Raw genomic sequence first — 20,127 nt, 5'->3', positions numbered from 1 at the left:
CTTTAAAAATAAATGCTATTTTTTATTTTATTTTTTAATTCGACAAATTTTAAAGACAAGTACTCACTACTAGAAAATTAGTTATTACAGACGGATATTTCTGACGGATTTTATCCCACGGAAATACAGACGGAATTTCAGAGGAATTTTTTTGTCGAAAAACAAAAAAAATGAATTAGCATAAATTACAGACGGAAAACAGAATCAATCAATAATTCTGTCGGTAAAATTAATTTTTTTCCGTGAGAAATAATTACAGACAAAAAATCTGTCTGTAATTAAATAGACAAAACGCTGCATTTTATTAAATTATTACAGACGAAAAATCTGTCTGTAATTTAAAATTTTTCGTCTGAAAATTTTAACTTTGACCTAATATATCCCCTCTCTGCCAAGATTCATTCACAAATAAACACAGCTGCCAACTCCTACCTACCTTTATGTGCTTCTTCCTCTCTCCGTCGTACAATTGCTTATTCTCTCTATCGCACGAGCTACTTCTGCCGCTGCCGGTTCCGCCGTCACTGGCATCGCACGATCTCTCTCTGTCATCCCTTGCGTCACACGAGCTCCCTCTGTCGCCGCTCTCATCGCGTCTACTCCCATCATCGCAGAGCTCTCTCCGCCGCCACTCTCATCGCATTTGCTCCCTCTGGCGCCTCTTCCATCTAATCTCAACAACTCGCTGTCTCGGTTCTTCTCGTAACCATCTCGAATTTCAGGTATATATATCCTAATTTTGTGATTCTGTTCTTCGTGATAAACCTTAGGGCTCAATTTTTTTGCGCCAGTTTTAGCTAGGTTTATCATACTCTGCTTTTGTGCTTTGTGAATCTATCGGTTTACTCTGATTTTGATGAATTTTTTCTGCAATCGGAAGCTTTTTTGACCTAAATGCAATATTTTGTGTGATTCATGTGATTCATGTGATACTAGTGTGTAATGTTATTATATAATTGTTGATTGACAGCGTTGTTGAATATCAAGTCAAATCTGCAGCACAGCATCTGATTAAGAAACCGTTGTCTATTGATTCTTGCAACTGCAATTTCCCTCTACGCCAATGCTCTTCTTGCTAAGCTCCATGAATTTGGTGGAACAATGCATATTAGATGCAGAAATTTAGTTGGTTTTATCTATGGTATGTGAAAAATGTTTTATACTATAGTGTAAGTACTACTGGATCAGCTTTAGAGCATATTAAGAGGACTCATGAGGCTATAAATGAGAAAGAGTCCAAACATATTTCTACAGCAGTGTCACTAATCAGGTATCTAGTGAATTGATTGTAAGAAACTGAGAATAACTGTCAGTAATGCCCATGCTTATTGAAAATGTGCTTCATTCAGTCGTAATCCGCTCTTAAACTAATACTTTTGTGATCAACTGATGCAATATCAATCACTTGTGTACAGTGATGCTTCTAATAGAAATGAGCAACATGACATGGAGATCAATTCTGCTCGTGTTGCAGCAGAGGAAGATGTGGCAAAGAACAGTAAGGATCTCTTTGAACAGTTTGACGGTAAGTGTATGGTTTCATTGCATAGCAAAATTGGTTGCATTGTTGACACTGGAAGCCAGATTTCTTTCTTAAGCTGTGTATTGAGACATGAATGAATAACGTACAATTCTATAATAATAACAATAACAATGTTTGACTAGGTTTGGAACCTTGCTTGGAGTAAAAACGTGAATGAGATAGTAAGCACTCATGGATACTCTCAGAATTAGATCATGGTGTGGAAATATCCATCACTACCAATGGTAATAATTTATTATGGCAGTGAGAATTTCAAGTAATAAAAAGAATGTGATATGAAGAAATATTGAATTTGAATATTAGGTTTCAACTCTAACTGGCCACAGCATGAGAGTGCTTTACCTTGCAATGTCTCCTGATGGTCAAACAATAGTCACTGGTGCAGGGGATGAGACATTACGCTTCTAGAATATCTTCCCATCCATGAAAACACCTGTAAGCATTTTTATGCATGTCACCAATTTCCAATTATGCTTTATAAATAATAATAACCAGTTGGAATATGATATTTCAGGCCCCGGTTAAAGATACAGCTCTTTGGTCACTCGGCCAAACCCAAATTCGATGATCCCACTAATGCTAATGGAACAAGGCCATTATTTTGGTTACGTTGTTTGTATTTAAAAATCCTCCCCCTAATAAAAAGGATATAGGCATATACATAACAACTTAGGAATTGTAAAGTATTATTTACCTCACTAATTTGTACTTTTTTAAATAGGCATATACATAGCAATTTAGGAATTGTAAAGTTTTATAAATCGTAAGATCGATCAATAATTCCCTCGTGTTTTCACAGGATTTAAAAAAGTACAAATTAGTGAGGTAATAAATAAGGTGAGTTCTATGATGCCTTTTACTATGGTGCCTAAATTGCCTCGATCTCTTTTAGCATCTTTCATACCTCCCACCATATTCAAACTGTTCATGCCACATTGTTTCATTATGTATATAACTAGTATGTTTTATCACTAGTTAATATATATATTCCAAACTACCATTGTTTTATTATGTATATAACTAGTATTTTTTATCACTAATTAATCTCTTTGACAGTTTTAATTACCAATTCATATGTTAACTAATCTTGACTCTAACAACAGCAAGTTGAGAAATCTAGAGAAGGGTCTTCCACAATACAAAGCAGCACCTTTGTTTGATAAGCTTGTGTTTGATAAGGTATGCTTTAAACTTAATCAATACTTTACTAGCAAGATAGAAAACTCATGAAAGATTGAATTATTAGTTATTGAACAGGTTATATTTCTGACTCGTTTCATTTTGGTGGTAGTTACTTTAATGTATTTTATATATTGTTATCTCTTGAATTTTGTAGGAAAAATTTGCCGTGTCTACACAACACTTCTATTTAATCTTGAACTAGACACACGACGGTATATTCTCTTTATATATACATACATGTTGCTGTGCTTAAATTCTTAGTTTTAATATAATTATTTTTGACAGAGTTAGTATTGAATTTACAGTGCCGATTTAGGCCTTTTGGGCTTCCTTCCCAAAGATTTACATTACCGCTTCCTTTCACAATTTACTCCGGTATTCTACATTAGAATAAGAGTATTCAAAGGTGCCTCTTCTTTATTGAATTGTTTTTACCTGATCATTTTATCAAATAATTGGTATTGATTGTTTTCTTTTTATGTTTTTAAGACAGTTGCAATAGCACCTTATATTGTCACTTACAATGGAGTAGTGTTCCGCCAGTATCCAGATATGGCTATATGGTATTTTGATCTTAGTATATAACTGGTGCACTAGATTGTTACTTCATGGTTTGTTGTTCAGGTCCTTGGCAGGTGATGCTTAAGCAAGCAGATGGTTCTTACGCTTGCATAGCAGAAAGCACAACCCGCTTCACCCTTGGTGAAGATTTTGATTTGGAAGCATCTTCTGTATGGAGGAGCTGATCATTACACTGTAAAACTACTATAAGAGATTCTCTCTATTTTTTTATTTAAATGTAAGTTCTATGTAATATTCCCAATTTTCTGTTACGTTATTGAGGTTCATTAAGTCAGATTTCAAATTTTCTACAAGAAACTGTTTGAGAACTTGTGTTGGTGTTTCTTTGGGCGCTTTAAGTGTGTTTGCTAATATGTAGATATATATTTTGGTCATGGATTTTCGGTATTGTGTAGTTGGTTGTTCGCAAGTTCCCTGAATGTAGACAGCCACTACCCAAAAGCTATTCGCCTCTGACAGATGAACCTTGGACGATTGGGATCTTTAGATGCACTGAAGATAAGGAAAGTTGTAAGTAATGCATTAATGGTCAATGTTAATAGTTTGTTTATATTTTTTATGCTGTAATTGCCTTCAGTTTGATATAATCTAAACTAAGTCTATATAGGCAAGAGTGGATCCATGGCCATGAATTCATTGAGTATTGACTAGTTGGCAGAAGCTGAGTTGCAGAAACTGAGTTGCCATTTGACAGCATTATTGTAACATAAAAATTAACCAAACACTTTCTTTGATCACTTTGTTGTCCTTCTTCCAAAATTATTAAAAATGATTTGGACCTGCTTCTGCTGCAATTCAGGTTAATATATAACTAAGAACCAATTAGATTGGCTTGTTCTTTATATTAATGCTACATTTATGTTTACCTCACAGAGCTGGAAAAGACCGAACAAGTGTTCTTATTGGCCTTTTCTTTTCATAAAACTTATTTGTTTGGTCTTTTCTTTTTGAGAGTTAATAAATTATTTATTGAAATATTTTCATATTGTACTTATCATGGTTAGTCCTTATGCATTCAATTGACATAATTTTCATTAGGATGTTGAGTAATGAGTTTTTTGTGCCATAACAAAGTGAATAACTTTCGCTATTGACATTTTTTCATGTATTTTTCACTGTTATATACTTTTACTGACATGCAGTACTTTGAAATATTTTCAAGCAAGAAGTGTAGCACTTTTCCAATTGCATTAAGAGATATAAAGCAACACGACATTACTCAAAGCATGCTCCGGTTACTAGTTGATTGGCTTGTAGAGATTTGCATATTGTAATTTTTTTCATATAATACAATGTTATGAATTATAGTTGATAAATTTAGTACGGTTGAACAATACACTGAAGATTATAGTTGATGTATTAATACATTTTGTTTATATTTTGAATTATATTGACTTGCTTGTTTATAGTACTTTTCTTTTAGTTTGATAATACGATGAATTTGTTTATTTTTTTGAAATATTATAAATAGTCAAATACAAATTAGATAAAAATTTGTATTTATTAAATTTATATTTATTTTGTATGGAAACAGGTTTATTTTGTAGTTAAAAAATCTAAAAAAAATTCTATTTTATCTTACAGACAGATTTACAGACGGATTTTCTGTCTGTATTCAGAATTTGGAGTGGTTTTCCAAGGCTCTAATTACCGATGAAAAATCTTTTGAAAAATCTGTCTGTAATTATAGACGAAAAATTCGTCGAAAAATCTGTCTGTAATTACAAACGAAAAATTCGTCGGAAAGTTCGACGCCTAAGGGAAATGGATGGAGAATTTACAGAGGAAAAATCCGTCGGTAACTGGTAAAAATTCGTCGGTAATTTTTCGACGGAAAAAAATCCGTCGGTAAATAATTTCCGACGAGGCTTTTACAGAAGGACAAAATCCATTGGTAATTTCATCGGTAACAAAAGTTTGTCTGTAATATAAACCAAATCTGTCTGTAAATCTATCTGTATTAAGCAATTTTTTAGTTGTAACTATTTTTTTTACATAATACAAAAACTAATCTACTGGGAATTAAAATTTCATTTAAGAATCTACTACTAATTAATAGGTTATTATACAAAAAAGATGAAATTTGAACTTTGATACATACTTAAATTGATGAGTAATATAATCACTTAATCAATTTAAATTAGTTGAGATAAATATTAATTATTTTAATATTTTTAAAATTAAATTAAAAACCGTTAAATTTTTATTTTTAATTGTAACTTTGTAAATATTTATAGTAATAATTATTAACTTATTATATATTTTTTATTTAATTTTTTTTAATAAAAAGTTTCATATATTGTTATGTATTATCTTATGCAGGGCCAGGAACATATATTAGTATTCTTAACTTTTACGAATGGAACATATATTAGTATTCTTGACTTTTACGAATTACAATGATATTATTAAAATTAAAAAGACTAAAGAAAGCACTTGTACTTCAACATTTTTAAGGAATAATTTAATTTTTTTTTCTTCTTTAAATTTACTCCACGCATGTCTACCTACGAGTACGCATTATCTTTTATGCTGTCACAATATCACATGGTTATAGTCTATAGACATTACTAATAGTGTAGTTATTCGAATCATCTTCGCATTGTTTCATACACTTCTTTTCCTACTTATTTGTCAAGCTTTATGATGATAAGTTCCTCACAAAATACTAATATTATATATTCCCAATCACTTAAAATGTCACTTCTGTACACTACACTACTATATATTCACACGGAGCTTTGACTTGCATACAACATCATTTATATCCATATTTATATCTCATACTTCTTGAGCCAAAATTAAAGATTGGCGCTAATTTTTTAGGGTTGATAATCTATACCTTATTTATAGATACTTAATTCGGACTCATTTGTTTGGATAAGGTTGTTTATTTAATTTATTACGAATAAAAAAATAAGATATACTATAAATTTATTTATGGATAGAATAGGGTATGGATTTAGAATATAATTATGTATTCAGAGTATAATTATGTATATAATAAAAAAAGTGAGTATTGAATTTATAATTTTTTTCTTATAAAAATTTAAAATAACCACTCATTTAATTGATAATCATATTATTTATAATTTTATATTAGATTTCTTTAAAATTTTATTATTTTTAATTTTAATTTTAATTTAATTTTTTATTTTTTATTTTATTGATATGTATAAAATTTGAAGTGGTTAAATTTTATATTTACTTAAAAATTTTTTATTTTTCTATGAATAAAATCGAATAGGATAAGATTTAAAACTTTAAAATATAAATATAAAATTACGGTTAAAAAATTCTAACCCACAGATAAAATTAAAGTAGAGTTCAAATTATACCTTACTCTACCCTACTTATTCCCAACCCTATAATTTCCACTTTAGAAGACAATAGACAAATGATACTACCAAATTAAATACGTAATATATATGTAGTGTTTACTGCATTTGATCTACTGTACTAAGTTATTTATGGACTATTTCCATTTCTGTAATTAATAATTTGAAAGAATTTGTATATATATTAGTAAAAAAAATATTAGAGGTTATCAAAATTTATTATTTTTAACTATTATTTAGTTATTAATTTAATTTTTTAGTCTAATTTATTTAATTTAATAATCTAATAATATATTTTATCTCATATTTTTAAGTATTAATGACTAATTAATAACTAAAAATAATAAATCGTCAAGTCATCCAAAAATATAAAAAATTAATTAAAAAAATACTAAAATCAATAGTAACTATACAAATAAAAATATATAAAAGAATAGACTATTATACAATAAAATTAATATGAGTACATTTTATTATTAAATAAACAATTAAAATACAACAAAATTATACTAAAGAAAAAAAATAAAAAAATAGTTAAAATAGAAAAAAAAGTGATAAAAATATAATTAGTACAATTTTCTTCTCTCATCTTTATATATAAAAGACTGAAAAGTAATGAGCTTCTAATTAAATTAATTTATATTTATTATATTCAATTTAAATAAATAACAAATTATTTTATTTTATTTTAATCCTTAAATTTATATGATTTGATTTTGACACATTACACGAATTTTATGATTTTTTTTTTTCAAATCCGATTTACTATAACTTAATGGATAGAAATATAAGGCTGGAAGTGAGTCAAGTCAATTCATAAGTCAGCTCAAACTCGATTTGTTAATAGGTTAATAAGTTGAACTCGTGAGCTGATGAGCTGAGCTTGAACTTGAATTCATATATTAAATGAAGCGAGCTTGAGCTTGGATAAGCTTAACTCATTAGCTCGTGAGCTGACTTGATTATATATATATATATATATATATATATATATATATATATATATATATATATATATATATATATTAAAATTTTATAGCCATTTTTATATATAATTTTGATGTAAAATATGAGTAAAAAATTTATAATTGATAGATAGTCAATATATAAAATTAATATTTTTAAATATTTTTAATATATAAATTATGATTTATTGAAATCGAATTTTAAATTATGTTCTGTTATTTGTGCCAATTCATGAGTTCAAGCCAGCTCGTGAGCTTTTGGTGAGCCGAACTTAAGTTTAAGAAATAGGCTCAATTTTTAATGAGCCAAGCCGTGAGCCAAGCTCACTGAGCCAAGCTTGAGTTTGATCTAACTCGACTCAACTCATCTCACTTCCAACTCTAGATATTTATATCATAAAAATCAAATCAATTAATTGATATACATAATTTTAAATTGTGTGATACTTAAATATCTAATTAAATTAAGGTTAAATTACACAGTTAGTCCCTACACTTTCAGTAAAATTACAAATTAGTCCCTATAGTTTAAAAGTTTGTAATTGAGTCCCTAAAAAAAATTAAAATTTATAATTAGATCCTCAATAACATTTACAGTAAAAAAAGTACACATTTACCATAATGTCTATTTCTTCTTTTTCCTTTTCTTCCATTATCCTTTCTCTTCCCCTCTTCCCCTCCTTTCTTCACTGGAACCCTTTATTGCTGTTTTCTTGTATCCGGGATCGGTGGAGCTACATCCCTTCAAGACAAATTTAAATTAGCTTTCATTTTCTTCTTGCTGATTATGCTGAGCCTGGGATGGACATGCAGTTTCTCAAGAATGTAATACAACTCACCATTTCAAGGGTCACATATCTACAGATACTTGAAAATCACATGGATACTTGTGCGGCGCTTCGTGACAGTATCAATCATTTTGTTGGATGTATCGCCACTGGCTCAATCTTTATCCCGGTCATCACTCTCTTCAGCAGTTTTGGACGCTCGATGAGTATGCTTGGAGGAGAAGATGAGATCCTGTTTTCCTGTGTTATGGTGCTGGTAAACGTTCTTCCGAAGTTTGTGAACCAATGGAGTTTCGTACATGTTGGAGCCTATAACAAAGAGTTTGTGCCCGCATCTCGAGATACTTGAAAAATGTTTAACAGCTCTAGAATGTTGCCACTCATAGACTCGGATCTAACCGGAGCATTATGTTTTCTTAGTGAAGTAGCTGTAGGTGTATTTTTTTCTATGGTGAGTGGAACTTAGATCTTTGTGATGCATCAGAGCTATGGCCTGGTGGTGGTGGTGGTGGTGCTAGGGTTCGAAATTGAATCCATGACGATTGGAGTGGGAGATGGGAGAGCCGAAGAGGAAGTAAAAGAAGTAGAGGGAGCGGCGGCGGCACGTGGTGGATGGCGGTGGTGGGAGTGGCGGTGGTGGCGCCACCGATGTGAAGCTTTCGAAGGAGGTGCTTCATTTTGGACATGGAGAAGTGATACTGAGAGGGCTGGGAAGGGGGTGTGGTGGGTTAGGGATTTTTTGGTCATTTTAAAATAGTGTTGGTCTCTATATTTTTATTAAAATTGAAAATTAGTCCTTACTGTTAAACACGTGCAACTCACATGTTTAAAATAGCGAATATGCTGAGGAATATTCTGTTAAATCAAATGGTGTTTGAACGGTAGGGACTCAATTACAAATTTTAATTTTTTTAGGGACCCAATTACAAACTTTTAAACTATAGGGACCAATTTGCAATTTCACTAAAAGTGTAGGGACTAACTGTGTAATTTAACCTTAAATTAATTAGTTGATATAATTAATTTATTATAATTAATTATATTTAATAAATTTGAAGAGATAAATCAAAAAACACTCTCATGAACGTAACACATTAACTTCATCATTAAATACAAAAAATTTAATTTTAATATAATATAATATAATAGATAAATAATAAATAGATACAATTACAATTAATTAATTGATATAAATTATAATAAATTATATAATATTTAAATATCTAATCAAATTAATTAGTTAATATAATTAATTTAACATAATAAATTATATTTAATTACAACAACAACAACAACAAAGCCTTGTCCCACTAAGTGGGGTCGGCTACATGAATCAAACAACGCCATTGTGCTCTGTCATGTATCATGTCTACAGAGAGACCGTTTACATGTAGATCTCGTTTGACCACCTCATGGATGGTCTTCTTAGGACTTCCTCTGCTTTTCGCCCTTTGTCCATCTTCCATCTCATCCACCCTCCTGACTGGATGTTCATGGGTCTTCTTCTCACATGTCCAAACCACCTGAGACGCGATTCAACCATCTTTTCCACAATGGGTGCTACTCCAACTCTCTCCCTTATATCTTCATTCCTTATTTTATCCAATCGCGTATGATCACTCATCCATCTCAACATCTTTATCTCTGCCACACTTTGCTTATGTTCGTACTCCCCTTTAGCCGCCCAACACTCCGTACCATACAGCATAACCGGTCTTATAGCGGTGCGATAGAATTTACCTTTAAGTTTTAAAGGCACTTTTTTGTCGCATATAAAATCAGATGCACTCCGCCATTTTGACCAACCTGTTTGGATACTATGATTTACATCCTGTTCAATCTCTCCATTATCCTGTATGATGCACCCAAGATACTTAAAACTTTTAACATTTCGTAGGATGTTTTCTCCAATCTTCACCTCTATATTGGGGTTTTCCCTTCTCAGACTGAACTTACATTCCATATATTCCGTCTTGCTACGGCTTATGCGCAGACCATACACTTCTAAAGCTTCTCTCCATAACTCCAGCTTCTTATTTAGGTCTTCTCTTGACTCTCCCATAAGGACGATATCATCGGCAAAAAGTATGTACCATGGCACAGGCTTTTGGATGTGCTCTGTGAGTACTTCCAAAACTAATGTGAAAAGGTATGGCCTTAAGGATGATCCCTGGTGTAATCCTATACCAATAAAGAATTTCTCTGTCACACCACCTTGAGTCTTCACACTAGTTGTGGCCCCATCATACATGTCTTTAATTGCCCGAATATATGCGATCCTTCTTCTCTTTTCTAAAACCTTCCATAAGACCTCTTTTGGTACCTTATCATACGCTTTTTTCAAATCAATAAACACCAAATGTAGATCCCTTTTATTACTACAATACCTCTCCATCATTCTTCTTAATAGGTATATCGCTTTAGTGGTAGATCTTCTTGGCATAAATCCAAATTGGTTCTCTGTTACTTGTGTCTCTTTTCTCAACCTCCGCTCTATCACCATTTCCCATAACTTCATAGTATGATTTATAAGCTTAATCCCTCTATAGTTTTTGCAGCTTTGTATATCCCCCTTATTCTTATAGATAGGTACCAAGATGCTCTTTCTCCACTCATCAGGCATCTTCTTTGACCTTAAAATCTCATTAAAAAGCTTAGTTAACCAGTTGATGCCTTTTTCTTCAAAACCCTTCCAAACCTCAATCGAGATATTATCAGGTCCTACTGCCTTGCCATTTTTCATCTACTTTAGAGCCTCTTTTACCTCGAAGTTTCGAATCCTTCGATAATAGTCAAAATTTTTATCTTCTTAAAAACATGGCATTTCAGTCTATCACAATTTTAGTTAAAAAAATTATAGTACTATTTTGTTTTTTTATATTTGTAAATAATGAAACTTGTTTTTGCTATGTCAGCGTACTTGCTTAATATCATACCACTTACCACATAACACTTAACATTCCATGTTAGTTTTTAATTAGCGTCATTGATTAATTAATAGATAAAAAGACTAATTTAATTGACTGTTTAACGCTGATGAACTAATTGGAACATTTTATGTTTAGACACCCACGAAGGTCAAATTAGCATTGAGGAACTAATTTGATTAATTTAAAAATTAAAGAAGTAACACTACAAGAAAAAAATACTTTTAGCGGCCATTTATTTTTCTTTTAGCGGCAATAAAAATAGTCGTTAATACATTTACCAGCAATTAGACATTAGCCGTCTTATGCGCTGTCGCTAAAAGGTTTTAACGGCAATTATAACATTTGTCGGTAAAGGCCTTTTTAATGGCCGCATAATATAAATATACTGAAATTATTATTGCTATGCATAATATAAATATACTGAAATTAATTACTACAAAATGAGATATTGCAAGTTATTCGAGTTACCATCTTGCGCAATAGCTAGAAGCAAAGTACCACTGTACTTCCCATACAAATGAGTACCGTCGATGCTGACCAGTGGCTTGCAATGTCAAAATGCCCCAATACATGGAGGAAATGTCCAGAAAAGACGATGAAAGTACACGGTAGATTCATCAACCTGATTATCGACGCACACTGGAGAAGTCCTCAACAACGCCACGGTACCATCCATTGTAGATTGCACACCAAGGATCCAATGGGGCAACTCGGTATACGACTCTTCCCAATCGCTGTAGATCTGTGCAACTGCCTTTTGTTTTGCCATTCAGACCTTCCTGTAACTAGGCCTGAATCCATAAATTGCTTCAGTAGCTTCCTGCAATACTTTTATCGTAACTGCTGGATTGGCCCTAACCAACGGAAAGATTCTCACACAAATGACATGATGATCAAGCTATCGGTGATCACTCAAAATTGATGTTGCCAAGCAATTGTGAGGTCTCTTGTACCTTCTAACCTCCCAAGTACTCTTTCATTGCCGAAGTGTGATGCAAATCAACCACATGCACCCTTTATTGAACTCTTTGCGTATCCCATGATACTTGAGATATACTCAACTCCACGATGGATACTATAATCCTTGACGCAGCATAGCTTCCTCCTTAGTTTGGAAAGATTGGCCAATCTAAAATTCGATAGAAGGATTTCCCTCATGTAATCCTTGACCCCTAAACGTAGGATTTATGTCTGATTGTGCATATCCCATGATACTTGAGATGATATGACTCTATCGCCCTGTACTCAACTCCAGACGATGTTATAATCCTTGACACTCAACACAACTTCCTCCTTAGTTTGGAAAGATTGGACAATCTGAAATTTAACAAAAGGGTTTCCCTTATGTAATCCTTGACCCCAAAGGTAGGATCTATGTCCGGTTGCAAGCTGACGGCATCCAAGTTTAACGTTGAGAAATGTGGAGGATGTTGCTATGTCCTAGAACTGGATGGCCCCTTATGTGAAAGTGGGATCCTCGGAGTATCATTATCACTGTCCCTTACAATGTGAGAAGGCTTTTCATTCGAATCATCCTCTCGCATCGTATTTTCAACCCGATTTGGTTCTCAGTCAATAAACCGGTAAAGTTACTGGTTTACTGGTTGAACCGGAGTTCAACCGATTTAATTGAATATTAAATAAAATTATTAAAAATTTAATATATAATTTCAATCATTTATAACTTAATAAAATTCAAAGTATATAGATTCTGTGGTGGTTTGCATTACAATTGATGAAATTACAAACAATGGCAGGAAAAGGTAGTTTATGCTATCACAGCTGTATATTCGTAGCAGTTGCAAAGACTTTTAAAACCACTATAGGCCTCAACTGCAAATGTGTAATTCAATTTAAAACACTAAACTAAAAAAGTATTATCAGTTGAATCTTTCACACACAACAAGGTTTGCTGCCAAGTTTTGTTATACAATAAAAACTATGTGCTTCTCATTGGTATTTATACTCATGGTTGATTCAAGAGAGTTAGTGCCTTGCTATGTTGGAGTATTTTCTCATCCTTCTACCTTTTATGCAATTCCACTTTTAAACCTTATCTCTAATTAAATAGCCTTTTTACCCATTAATTTATAGCAGCTCATTTTTACTTAATCATTTTAGTATGTCCTAGAACCACTATAAATCAGGTATTTAGAAACTGATTTATTGGGATTTCTATTATCAGAAAAAGCAAACAATAACCCTTATCACATTGCATTACAAGCCTCAATCAGAACCATGCATATGAGGAAACTTTGCAACAAATTTATCCACAATAATTAGAATAAATTCATAAGCATAAAAAGATTCAAAGTTTACAGTAATTCTAGCAACATTCAGAATTCAGAATCCAAAATTCTATTCAGCATTACAAAATTAACAAAATAAAAAAATGAAGAATGAAAGAACTCTGCGAAAATTCATATAATTAACAAAATAAAAAATTAACTGAAATAAAAAACTGAAGAACTCACTGTAGCTTCATATAGTTAACAAAATAAAAAAATTAATTGAAAATTTGAACAATTCACTGCGTTAGAGAGAAGAAAGAAGGTCCAGAGTCCACAGCGGCAGAAGTGATGCTTGGTAGGACAGAGGTGGCCAACGACAGAAGTTTCGAAGTTTGAACCAACCCACCGCCGACGACGACGACAGAATCTTCAAATCGTGCTTCCGACATCAAAAGCTTTGAAGTTTAGACGACGACTACGCCGATTGAAGCTTCAAACCGCAACGACGGCAACCATTGGTGGTCATTGCCGGCGTCGATTGGGCTAGGGCTGGTGGACTTCCTTCCAGCTTTTACAGTTCTACTTGTTGAAGGAAAGGGAAGTTAGGATTGAGAGAGGGTTGGGAGGCGTGGTGACTTTGCTGGATTAGGTAGGGGAAGGGCTCTTTCTTTTTATTAGCGCCAGAAACGACGCCGTTTTGGGAATGTTAAGAAACCGGGACTTAAAAAAACCTGGCCGGTTCATCTGGTTTGCCGATTAATCGTCGGTTTGACTGATACTTATACTGGTTTTTTGTAGGACGATTCTAACGTACAGCTGGACCGACTAAGTAACCAGTTTTTGGTTAACCCAGTTGAACCAACTGGTTTGGTCCAATTTTCAGAACCTTGCTTAAAATACTCGGAATCATACGGGGTGACCTAGGTATCCCAACTGCAACAGATGGAGGATCAGCCAAGAGACAACCAGGTGCAACGACAGACATCGAGTTAGAAGCACTAATAAACCATTATTTTATGATTTATATTGTGTTTAATTGAGTGGTTTTATCAAGTCTTCACCCACTTATTCATATGATTTGCATGTATTCACAATTCCTTCCCAAAATCATTCTATGATTGAAAACTTGCTTCCTAAAGATCTTTTAATTGTATATTCTTATTCTCCTTTATACCATTTGATGCCGTGATCTGTGTGTTAAGTGTTTCAGACTTCATAGGGCAGGAATGGCTTAGAGAATGGAGAGAAAGCTTGCAAAAATGGAAGGAACACAAGAAATTGAGGAGATGACCAGCGAGAAGTGATGCGTGCGCATGGCTCACGCGACCGCACGAAATGGAGGAAATCGCAGTAACGCACTCGCGTGCCTAATGCGACCACGTAGATTGGAAGCTGCACGAGTGACGTGAATGTGTAAACGACGTGCACGCATGGCATAGAAAACGCTGAGTGACGCGAACGCGTAAATGACGCGGTCGCGTGATGTGCGCGATCTGCAGAATTACAGAAGTCACTGGCATAGAGTCTGGGCCGCGTTTTAACCCAATTTTCGGTCCAGAAACGCAGATTAGAGCCAGGAAACATGCAGAGACAAAAAGAGAACATTCATTCCGCATAATTTCTAGTTTGGAGATCTGATTCTACTTCTCCTCTAGGTTTTTCTATATACTCATAATTTAGGATTTGAAGATTTTTGCTTTGATTATTGAGAAGAGTCTACCTCTGGAACTGGTCATTCTAGTTTGTTTACCTACTTTTTATTTACTCTTCCATATTCTTAATTTGTCCAGCGTTGACATTGGATTATTTTTAGAGTTCATTAATACAAGACTATTTTTATTTTTAATTGATCTCTTTGATTATTGTTTATCATGTCTCTTTTTATTTCCCCTTTTAATTTTGTGAAGTCTACATTTATGATAATAGAGTAGTTTCCCAACTTGATTGGGAGTTGATTAAAAGGAGAACCTTGAGTTGGAATACTCAAGAGTTCAATTGTAATTGGTTCGTTGTTGGTTGGCTTGTTAGTCACTAACTCTAATCCTTCCCAAGGGAGAGGATTAGGACTTGTGAATAGAAGTTGACTTTTAACTTGACTTTCCTTCATTCGTTGAAGGTTAACTAAGTAGAAACAACTACTAATTATTAATTGATTTTGAGAAAATTTCAACAAGGATAGAACTTCTGATTAATTTTCTGTTTATCAAACTCAAAACCATTTTGGAAAACCTCTAATTAATAAAATAGCACATCTTCCTGCAACTCGTTGGGAGATGACCTAGGACTCATACTCCCAGTATTTTATTTATAAAATTTGTGACAATTCTTTTCTAAATTAACAAGTAGATTTTTGCTGGTTAAAAGTTGTACTTGCAACGCCGTTTTTCTTAATAATTCTTAATCTGCCAATTTCTGCCACGTCAAGTACCCCTACCATAGTCGATTGAGGATTCAGCACCGATGCCCTAGAATTGTCGACGTCATCTCCCAATTTAGCACATAACTCGTGTATTCTTACTTCTGGAAAACTTCACCGACAATGAAACAAAACCTACATATCATCATCCGACCTTTTTACAAATGTTTCATACTTCACACCAGTTGACACAACTGCAATCGAAATCTTCTAAAACAACTTTTCCATGCACTTTGTCCCGTACAATCCCGCTTTTTGCAATATACTCTTTTTCAGCTCTGACAACATATTTGTTTACTAGATAAAAATGCTCACCAATTTCCTATCAATAAACTTAACGCCGTGCCTTTTGCTTTTTTAAATTTTTTCATGGCAATGGACTAGAACCAAAAAATTATCCTCACTATTCATTCGTGTATTTGTGAAAATGACAATCTACTATTATACCACTGCCTCCTGCTTAGTATTTATAGGCATTTGTAACCAAACAGAAACTGCTATAGCCTCGTATAGTTTTCTAGGTGTGGCATTTGTGAAGCAACCGCTATAGTGGAGCCGTAGTTTCTTCTTTGTTGTCTTCCTTCAGAAACCGCTACAGAGTGTAGCGGTTTCCACTAGCACACGTCCTAACGTAAATTGCTATACTCCTCTCGTTGTTTACGTGTATTTCCTAATCTGTTGTACCGCTCTCGCGATTTTCATAGATATATAAAAGTTGATTTGCGTCTTGAATGTTTAAAAGTTGTATTTTGGTAATATTGGCTTCCAAACATTTTATTTTAGTAACTTGTCCTAAAAAATATTTTGAGTACTTCAATATTTTAGATGTTTTAGTAATTTTAATTATTGATTTTAATTATATATATTATAATTAAGATTAATAATTAAAATTACTACAACACTTGAAATACTTTGTATAATATAGAATAAAATGATTATCAAAGAAGAAGAAAGAAACACAAAACTAAGAAAATATTAAATTGGGACATGAAGAATGTATAAAAAGACAAAGATGGGGTAAAATAAATAATATAAATTTATTATATAATAGTGATGATATTATAGGATAACATGGTGATCAAATACAAGATATAGATTAAATTGGAATGATACATACAAAGAAAGAAAAAAAAAGGGGTATAATTGAATTTAAAACATATGAACTAATTATTAATAATTATAATGGTGTATGTTATATATATGTGGTAGTTTTAATTAGTAACTATATAGGCATATGTAAACCGCTATAGGGGTACCGTGGTTATTGTAATGCCTCATTTGTGAAGAAACTGCTATAAGAGTATTGTGATTTTTTAATTGTCGAGTTCCTTCAGAAATCACTACAGAGTGTAACGATTTTTCTTGACACGCGTTTCAACATAAACCGCTTAGTGATTTACGTGCATTCCAGAAACCACCATACCTTTTTGCGGTTTCCATAATAATATAAATGTTGTATTTGTTTTTGTAATGTTTAAAAGTTATATTCTGATAATTATGGTTGTCAAATGTTTTAATTAGGTAACTTGTCCTAAAAGCAAAATATATCAAAATGATCAATCGTAGTCATCAATGTACGACCATAGCAACTAAACCACGCCCTCGTCCATTACCCGTCCTATGGAATCAGGGGCGGAACTAGATAAAATATTAGAGGGGGAAAAATATTTATACAATAAAATAAGTCTAAAATAAAATTTTAATAGGGACTAAATTAAAATTTACATATAATTTACATGTAAAAAATTAAAATTAGGGAGCCATTGCGCCCCCTTTCCTACAATGTAGCTTTGCCCCTGTATTAGAGGGGGCGGAGCTAGATAAAATATTAGAAGAGGCAAAAAATATTTATACAATAAAATAAGATTAAAATAAAATTTTAAAGGGGGACTAAATTAAAATTTACATATAATTTACATGTGAAAAATTTAAAATTAGGGGGCCATTGCCCCCCTTTCTTATAATGTAGCTCCGCCCTTATGGAACTATCTCTTACCATATATCCTTATGCAAAATTGGTACACATTATGTAATAATGACATCATAATAATATAATATGCAAAAAAGTAAAATCTTCAATTGATAAAAAACATAACAAAGTTACTTTTATTAAGAGTCATTAGAAAGGTCATGATTAGATGTGTGATTATTATTATTATCAGATTCTTCATCATCTTTATTATTGTCGACATTTTGTTGCAATGAGAGTTCGATTAAATCAACTTCTCCTAAAGGTTGCTATACTTTGCAAGATATCGATTTCGACTTTAAATTTGGCACAGGTTATGTCTTGATTTTAGAACGGCACGTCATCTTCCTCTTGAGTTTAAACCATACCTCTTGGGGTACTGTATAATGGATTTGACGTGCATTTTGTCTTCGAATAAATGGACCATATTTTTCATACCTCATACTATAGTTAATTTCAATGATCTTGTAATCCTTGTGTGTGTGTGCCATAAGAGCAACTAGAACAATACCATTCACAAGAGAACAATACAACACTTTTGATCAGTACACCAACTACTCTAACTCCAATACCTCTCTCAAAAGCTCCAAATCAATCATATTCACTTGACCAGCATCACCCTTAAGACAAATTCTAGTGTTGTTTGTTACCCTTCTTCAAACATGTTCACGTGTGATAAATTTCTTCTCGTTCACCTTCATCATGGTCCATCTAGTATAAGCCGTGTTCGGAGCTCTATAAATTGATCAGGTGAAGACATGTTATGTTGTTGCTTGAATCACGAATCTATTAATATTATTGTATAGTTGTCAATGATAATAAGAGATTTTAATAGCATATTTAATAAGTAATGACTTAGAATAATTGACCTTTAGTATTTTAGTAGTAATTAACAATTGTAAGTGAATATAACCATTCCAAAGAGGTGTTCGCATATTCAAGCATATAGTAAAATCTCTAGACTATGGGGTTAGGTTCTTCCTCCTCCTCCTCCACTTGGGTGGATTGTCGAAATGCATTGCATGCTATCTCATCATGCCTAACAAAGTTACTTTCTCAAGTGACACCTCCCACACTGTAAGAAAATCGTTGAATACCATTGGATTTATAAGTGAAATAACAAAAATAATCCGTCAAAAAACCCAATGGTATAATCTTCGCTGGTAACTAATTGTCGTTGAATTTTTCATTCCAACATCAATTACCAGCGAATTCTGTGATGGATTCGTTGCCCAAAAAACTATTAAGCTACTGGCAAAAATTTTTCATCGGTAATTTTGGCATCACATTTTGTTTCGCGCTTACCTACCGTCGGATTTTTCTTCCATAAATGCGACGGTAAATTCAATTTATTTATTTATTTATTTTGTAATTTTTTGACACAATTAGTAGTCAAATTCTAAATAATAAAAATTAAATAATAATTTTATTAAATATCAAGTGTACGTATAGAATAAAAAGTCAAATAAATAAAATATAATTAAATAATCTAGAACTAAACCTTGTTCACTATGGATCCTGGTAGTAGTCGTCGTCATCCCCCTAGTCCTGCTGAGGCGGCGGACTAGGCAGTGATGTCGGTGCCCCGCTAGCAGCGCTGCTGTCACTAGTGCGGATCTACTCGTGGTACATCGTCTTTTGTTAGTCCATCCACTAAATCCGCTCTAGCTCCTACCTAAGCTCCATCCTGAGGAAATCTGTGCCTGACATGCACGCGAAAATCTTGTTATATCTCTCTCAGACTGTTGAAGTTGCTGACTTGTTAAAGGCTTTGGGTTAGATTATGGACCTGCTCCCTCAAGTCGACATTGTCATTGGCTTCAATAGGGCTAGTGGCAAAGGCGAATGAAGCCCTCAATGTGGAGGTGCAGAGGTTAATGGTGAAGAACGGTCCCAACCCATATACGTGATTCTTATACAGTTCAGATTCGCTCTCACGCCAAACTGTATCAGGATCGACAGCTGAATTAGCGGAGTTGTTGTCGCCTTGTCTAGTATGCTGAGATTGTTAGGTTGCGACCTCCAATATTTACGTGTAGGACTCTTGTATAACCCATGTTATGATTATAATGACAGTTAATTGAAAACTTTATATGACATGATGTTTACCCACGTAATGATTCGCAGATTGCTAATAAGTAAATAAATGTCTCCTTGTTCTCATTCAAGGTATGAGTATATTT

At 32.9% G+C, this 20,127-nt stretch overlaps 1 protein-coding gene and 1 pseudogene across 11 annotated transcripts; both read left to right on the top strand.

The window, feature by feature from the left end:
* Window positions 1-404: 404 nt before the first annotated feature.
* Window positions 405-4,736, top strand: LOC140184304 (kinesin-like protein KIN-5C). 11 transcript variants are annotated; one of them, XM_072234667.1, is made up of 12 exons: window positions 405-722; window positions 971-1,270; window positions 1,416-1,525; window positions 1,666-1,767; window positions 1,847-1,978; window positions 2,058-2,722; window positions 2,880-2,937; window positions 3,031-3,131; window positions 3,215-3,288; window positions 3,350-3,524; window positions 3,703-3,817; window positions 4,450-4,736. In XM_072234667.1, exons 2-4 carry the CDS (start codon window positions 1,113-1,115, stop codon window positions 1,686-1,688), a joined length of 291 nt encoding a protein of 96 aa, XP_072090768.1. In that variant the 5' UTR covers window positions 405-722; window positions 971-1,112; the 3' UTR covers window positions 1,689-1,767; window positions 1,847-1,978; window positions 2,058-2,722; window positions 2,880-2,937; window positions 3,031-3,131; window positions 3,215-3,288; window positions 3,350-3,524; window positions 3,703-3,817; window positions 4,450-4,736. The 11 variants fall into 11 exon arrangements, with proteins under 11 accessions (XP_072090768.1, XP_072090774.1, XP_072090772.1 ...); XM_072234673.1 differs by having other exon boundaries at window positions 2,058-2,147; window positions 2,647-2,722; window positions 3,215-3,524; window positions 4,470-4,717; XM_072234671.1 differs by having other exon boundaries at window positions 2,058-2,147; window positions 2,647-2,722; window positions 3,215-3,524; window positions 4,450-4,717.
* Window positions 4,737-8,244: 3,508 nt separating this feature from the next.
* On the top strand, window positions 8,245-19,854 carry LOC112794260 (uncharacterized; annotated as a pseudogene).
* The last annotated feature ends 273 nt before the right edge of the window (window positions 19,855-20,127 follow it).

Source organism: Arachis hypogaea, chromosome 4 (assembly GCF_003086295.3).
Source record: "Arachis hypogaea cultivar Tifrunner chromosome 4, arahy.Tifrunner.gnm2.J5K5, whole genome shotgun sequence".
In the NCBI taxonomy this organism is placed as follows: Eukaryota; Viridiplantae; Streptophyta; class Magnoliopsida; order Fabales; family Fabaceae; genus Arachis; species Arachis hypogaea.
Note: the sequence above shows the minus strand (reverse complement) of the source record. Positions and strands in the feature narration are given on the sequence as shown.